Source organism: Podarcis filfolensis, assembly GCF_964270895.1.
Source record: "Podarcis filfolensis genome assembly, chromosome: 7".
Taxonomy (NCBI): Eukaryota; Metazoa; Chordata; class Lepidosauria; order Squamata; family Lacertidae; genus Podarcis; species Podarcis filfolensis.
The window spans coordinates 55312571-55318714 of record NC_139603.1 but is presented as its reverse complement, the minus strand read 5'-3'; the positions used below and the strand labels follow the sequence as shown (position 1 = coordinate 55318714).

The window sequence follows — 6144 nt, the reverse complement described above, 5'->3', positions numbered from 1 at the left end:
ACTTTGGAACTCTGTTCATTAGAGTTTTTTATATTACTTATAAATGCTGAGTACATTAATGTTTTGGAATATAACATCTCATCATCACACAGGCAAATGAAAAGAACCCAAATAAGACTCTCCGTACTTGCAGTTGCTCTAAATTTAAAGCCAGTTAACAAGCTAGAACATGAACAATTAATTATAAATGTTAGCAATAATATCCAGCACTTTAGTATTTTAGAGTGCTCAGAGGTACCCAACTAAAATGGAATTTTAACTGCTATACCAATTTACATTGTTAAGAATCCAAGAACTGAGGATTGAAGTATGAAGAAATGGTGTGCCAGACCAGCTGCAGGATATTCTGCCTCCCTGTTCTACAATCTTCTGTTTAGCATTTTGAGTTGTGCAGAAGCAATTTGTGTTTCACTGATGAAGCAGATGGTCCTCTATAATGATGATCAGGTTCAGAAGTAACACTAAAACATGAATAGGAAACCTGTGGCTTTTCAGAAGTTGGTTTATTACAGCTGCCATCATCCTTGACTATTGGGAATAACAAGAATGAGAGTCTGATAACACTTGGGAAGGGTGGACTTGGGTAATCTTTAGTAATATGGGGCCCTAAAAAGGAAAGAACCCCTGACAGTTAAGTCCAGTCACGAACAACTCTGGGGTTGCGGCGCTTATCTTGCTTTACTGGCCGAGGGAGCTGACGTTTATCTGCAGTTTTTCCAGGCCATGTGGCCAGCATGACTAAGCCGCTTCTGGCGAAACCAGAGGAGTGCACAAAAATGCTGTTTACCTTTCCGCTGGAGTGGTACCTATTTATCTCCTTGCACTTTGACATGCTTTCGAACTGCTAGGTTGGCAGGAGCTGGGACAGAGCAACGGGAGCTCATCCTGTTGCGGGGATTCGAACTGCTGACCTTCCGATTGGCAAGCCCAAGGCTCAGTGGTTTAGACCACAGCGCCACCCGCATCCCTAATATGGGGCCCTGTGTGAGGCCAAAATTTGGTGCCCGCAAATGGATCTTCTCAGTTTTGTTCAGCATCCTGTGTGGGGGAACCGCCTGCACTGCCCTAAATCTGGCGCTGTACCTGAAGAACCACAGGTTCTTCACTGAGCTAAACCATAGTTTAATGCTATATGTATGAGCCTGCTCCCCAGTTCCATCTCCTTCAGTGTAGATGCAAAAGAGGAGATGGGAAGCGTCCACTTCTGTTTTAAACTAACCATTTTGTTGTTGTGTTCAAACTAAAAGCCGTGGTTAGTTTTAATTGAGGTTTATCTGAACAAGGCAGGATCTTGGTTTGGTCTTGGCTTGTTCTAGCAAACCATAGTTCAGATGAAACAACGTTTGCTAGCTTAAAATGGGAGCAGATGGTTCTGATCTCCTACATGCAGAGGAGGAAAAGAGTAGTGGGGGAAACAGATGAGATTGAGGGTCATGTACATAACATTAAACTGGTTTATCACTGCATATCACTATATGTCCAAGGGCAACTTTTGCACATTAGCAAACAGCCCGATGAGGCAGAAAATTGCTTCATCTCAGCTAGGTGGGCCTGATCAGCTTTATACATTACTGTGAAGCACATCATATCTCTATGCTCCCAAGTAACGTCTGAGGAAGCAGGCACCACTGTGAGCTAAATGTCTCCTAATGGAGAAGTGCAAGCCACAACCGGTTCTTACTCGGAAGCATGAAAAGTTGTGTCGCTTTTTGATGCTTCTGTGTTATGTCCTAATAAGCAATATTTACTTGATGGGGCATCTCACCCTTGTTCTCACTACCTGTGTTATACCCAAAGTATTTTGCTCTCTTAATATGTTCAACAAGTGGGTTTCCTTCATTAAAAATGGTCAGAGACCATGGCTGTTAAATAAGTATTATGTAAACAGACAAAACAGGAGGCAGGCTAGGCAATAATTAATTCTAATATTTGAAATTCATTATTTCTTTGGTTTTCAAAACTGCACTTATATTATGTGACCTTTTACTCCAGCCCTTGTTTGTTCACATGAATTTTTAGCTTCTCCCAGCTCACTCAGTTATTTTAGGTAATATTTAATTTCTGACACCACCACAATAAATAAAAAGACCAACTGAAGCCAAGAGTGTCCCAAATGACCTGATTAGTCTCCCTAATTCTTTCAGGAATCCCTTCTGGCTTTCAACCTGATTAAGATTAGGCAAATGATCTTTCAGGACCTCATGACGGCAGTTTTTGTTTAGAAAATCTCATTCTATTCCTTTTATTGAGTTTGAGTTATGGTAAAGGCCATAGCTTAGTGATAAAGCACATACTTTTATTGCAAAAAGATCTCCAGGTAGGACTGGTGACTCCTGTCTGAAACCCAGGGCAGGTGCTACCTCCAGACAGCATAGACAAGCTACGTGGACCAAAGGTCTGATCTGGTACAAGGCAACTTTCTGCATCCTATGTTGCTGTGCATTTTGTATCCTGCATCTTTCCTACAAAGACATCATGGATGAAATTCAGCATCATGCTATGACAGACATTCCATTTGCATCAGCATTTCAGTTTTCCAAACAGAATGATCCTCGCTCTCCTCCCCCTGTGTGTTGTTCTGTGGTTTCTACTGACCCCCTGAGCCAATTAAGTGGAAGTCTCTGCACTAGTCTACTGTTTGGTTAATCTTGCTCCATATTGCTATTTCATACCCCTTGTTGTGTGTCATCCCCTTCCCTTGCTCTGCATTACAAAGTTCTTGTTTCCACTTTTGTTTTCCTCTTTGGCTAAACATTTTAGAAAGTCTTTCAACTATCTTGCCAAACTGAATTTTGTTGTAGCTGTAGCTTTCCCCCTCCCATAGTGTTCTTCAGATTTAGCATTGCCTTGTTAAACATGGAACTGAATCACTGCTTGTATATATGCATATTGGTAGGTCATCACACACACTATAAAGCAATGGATGTATCCTTCATATTTGATAGCCACCAGGGTTACTAGCCTGAGTCTACTAACCAGCAGTCACATACTATAAAGATAGCCTAGGGGTGTGTAACAGATTCCCCCTTTTCCCCTTTAGAAACGTAGCTTTGATCGACTGGGATCATGTGGGTCAAGCAGGGAAGACTCACAACCATATGTCTATTCCAAAACTCCCTACCCTTAATGTTCAAAATGAGTGCTTTGTGCAGGCAGTAACACTTCTGAAACCTCTTGGGAGAGCAAAAAAGGGCAATTTGGAGAGGGGTGTTGAGATGATTAAACACTGTTTCCCTCACATAATTCCTCCACTCCCAACCATCTCCTCCCAGAGCTGCTTTTCTTAAAAACAAGTAGAAATGACGGTTATCTACTATACGTAAGTGTACACATTGTGTAATCCATGCTGGTGGGCAGTACAATAAAATTCCCCCTGAGTTCTGGCCCAGAGACAACCTTGAATAAGCAATGTTACCTTCTTTATTATGGTAAACCCCTATTATATAAGGTATGCATTTCTGTTTTTGTTTTTCTGAAAAGTTAATCTTTCCCCCAAGCTTTGTTTACACAGCCTCACTGCCCTTGTGGCCATGTAGACTTATAGTTGGGCACATCCTTGTTTAAAGCAAATGTAGAAAGAGGAATAACCTTCTGGTCCCCAAAGGGTCAAATTAGATTCAGCACATTGACTCACTTCAGAGTCTTGCTCGTTGATCAAAGAACAAACAACAAAGGTCCTGCAAAAAGAAGCTTGTGTTGACATTTCTGTTTCAGGGTTTGGTGTTCTTTGTCTTCTTCCTTTTTGCACCTTCCTCTAATAAAAATGTACAAGCACAAAATGTAGTTCATAATTTGTTCTCATGTTTCTGAGCACCTTCTGCAGCTGTGTATAATGTGTCTACAATTTTCACTGCCAAGATGCACGCTAAGGGAAACTTTGGAAGTCACTCAGGACACTATACATCATTGCTACGAAACAGCCATGTTGAAGTCCATTTTTAAATGATGTTTGTGGCATGTGTAAAGAACTACTGGCAGGGCTTTTTGAAGGGTTCAGCTGGGCTTGTTCAGTACATCAGATTGTGTATGGCAAGCAATGTTGATCTGTTCCACAATAGGTTGACTAAGCAGTGGCTTCAGGATAGGCCCACTACCTGCATAGCCTGGTGTGAAGAGGCCCTACAGCACTGTATTTTATTTACTGTTGCTACTAGGAACTTCTCCTAAATTTCCAGTTTGGTTCCAAGGCATGCACAGCCTAAGATATGGTTATTAAGGTGTTTTCTTATAAAATTAACCCGGGAAGTCATCCTGCTCTCCACAGTGATCATTACAGGCTGGAGGTTTAGGATAATTGGTACCTAAGTAAAGTCCTGTCAAATTGGACATGCATATGAGTGTGGCAATTTAGTTATAAGACAATGAGCATTTGTCTTGCTCATTCATCCTGATATGCTTGTAGGGCCTTTACACATGTCTTCCCACTAGTCGTTCATTCACCCCACATGTTTCAGTGCATTTTCACCATCACTTTCCAAACGGCAAAAAGTCATGCTTTTTAAAAAATGATTTTGTTGCAGCAGGGTTTTAATCCGTTTTTATTACACAAACATAAACTTCAGATATGTACTTGAACCCCTCCCTCAAAACAATGAGGGTCTGGAATGCTTAGTAATAGCATTCTAGGGCATGAAAAAGAAGTAGTCTTCCTTTCTTAAAATGCAAGTGAGTCTAAATCAAGACAGATCGCTAGAGGCTCTCCAGCATACAGACTAAACTTGCTACTCTGGAGTCATGTGGTCAGTGCTTTGGTCATTGTGCCCCGGGATTTTGCAACATATCTTTCACCAGCCTTTCCACATAGCAATACAGTGGTACCTCGGGTTACATACGCTTCAGGTTACACACTTCGCTAACCCAGAAATAGTGCTTCAGGTTAATAACTTTGCTTCAGGATAAGAACAGAAATCGGGCTCTGGCAGTGCGGCGGCAGCAGGAGGCCCCATTAGCTAAAGTGGTGCTTCAGGTTAAAAACAGTTTCAGGTTAAGAATGGACCTCTGGAACGAATTAAGTACTTAACCCGAGGTACCACTGCACTTTGTTCTAACATGGGACAGTTCCTGCTCAAATGTTGTCGGCTTAGCTACAAGTCTAGACACAGCTGGACACACACGTCACAGTTCTCCAGTGTGGTTGTTTTCAAACAGGGAAGTTGTGGCCCTTCAGATGTTGTTGTCCCTTTCCATTGACCATGCAGGCAGGGGCTGATTTGAGTTGAACTCCAACAACATTTGGGTCCTCACCCCTGTTTTAGAGGCTCCTGGAGGCAAACAAATCCCTTCACCTTGTAGAGCATCTATCTTTCTTCACAGCCTAATTGTTTGCCTTAAATGCCTGGATTTGATTGCTCCACCTACCCACCCATCCCTGTACTGTATTATATTTCATTAACCCATATCATACACTGACTAATAATACCATCACATTTCAGGATTCTTTAGAAATGCATATAAAAGTGACAGGGGCCAAACAAACATCAACCAAGCTTCCTGACTCTCGTATTTGTTTGTTACACGCAGTCATAGACGAGCTGTTCTCCAGTGCAAGTCTCCAGCTCCTGCTTTGCACACACACACACACACACAGAGCCTGGCTGCCTGCGGAGAACAGACTTCCGCAAGGCAGCCTTCCAGAGACAGCCAGAGTGCTCAGAGGGACGGAGCTGCTGGAGAGCGCCTGGGAATGGCTGACAACTACATTGAGGAATCGGATCTCTTTCCTGAGAAAGAGGAGACTTTGGAGTGGGGTTATGAAGAAGGTAAGGAGGCTGGGGCTTGAAACTGTGAGCTGCTAGGTGGGCTGAGCGAGTGAAGCATTTTCATTGTGTGCCTGAGTGTGCGTGTGTGAGAAAGAAAACTTAAATATAAAGTTCACATTTACTCTTGTCACCAATATGCCTTGGAAATACTGTTTGAAGATCAGGTGTCATTTTAGCACATTGAAAAAGGGTGTGTGTGCAAACTATCGGGTTAAGAAAAGCATGTTATTTAATTTTAGGTTAAAAAAAAAACCAACCAACACAAAACACAGAAACTCTAGAACTGCTTCAGCAGTAAGCCCTTCTCTTTCTGAAGGCAAAGATGCAGCATTTCCACAAATAAGTTGCACATTCCCTCGCTGTGTTTGAAAGTCAAACACTGTAG

General features: G+C 42.2%; 1 protein-coding gene and 1 long non-coding RNA gene across 5 annotated transcripts in view; one reads left to right on the top strand and one right to left on the bottom strand.

Annotated features, from left to right (window-relative positions):
- Positions 1–253: 253 nt before the first annotated feature.
- On the bottom strand, positions 254–3704 carry LOC310766692. The gene is made up of 3 exons (XR_014550364.1): positions 3635–3704; positions 2295–2462; positions 254–461 (listed from the first exon to the last, which is right to left on the bottom strand). It is a non-coding gene; the product is annotated as an uncharacterized lncRNA (long non-coding RNA).
- A 1811-nt stretch (positions 3705–5515) lies between these two features.
- Positions 5516–6144, top strand: part of CA8 (carbonic anhydrase 8) — a 43170-nt gene continuing 42541 nt past the window's right edge. The window contains exon 1 of one of the 4 annotated variants that reach the window (XM_083623129.1): positions 5516–5759. In XM_083623129.1, the coding sequence (XP_083479255.1) occupies positions 5684–5759 (76 nt within the window). In that variant the 5' untranslated portion in view covers positions 5516–5683. The remainder of the gene's footprint in view (positions 5760–6144) is intronic. The other 3 variants (XM_083623128.1, XM_083623126.1, XM_083623127.1) reach the window with 3 other exon arrangements.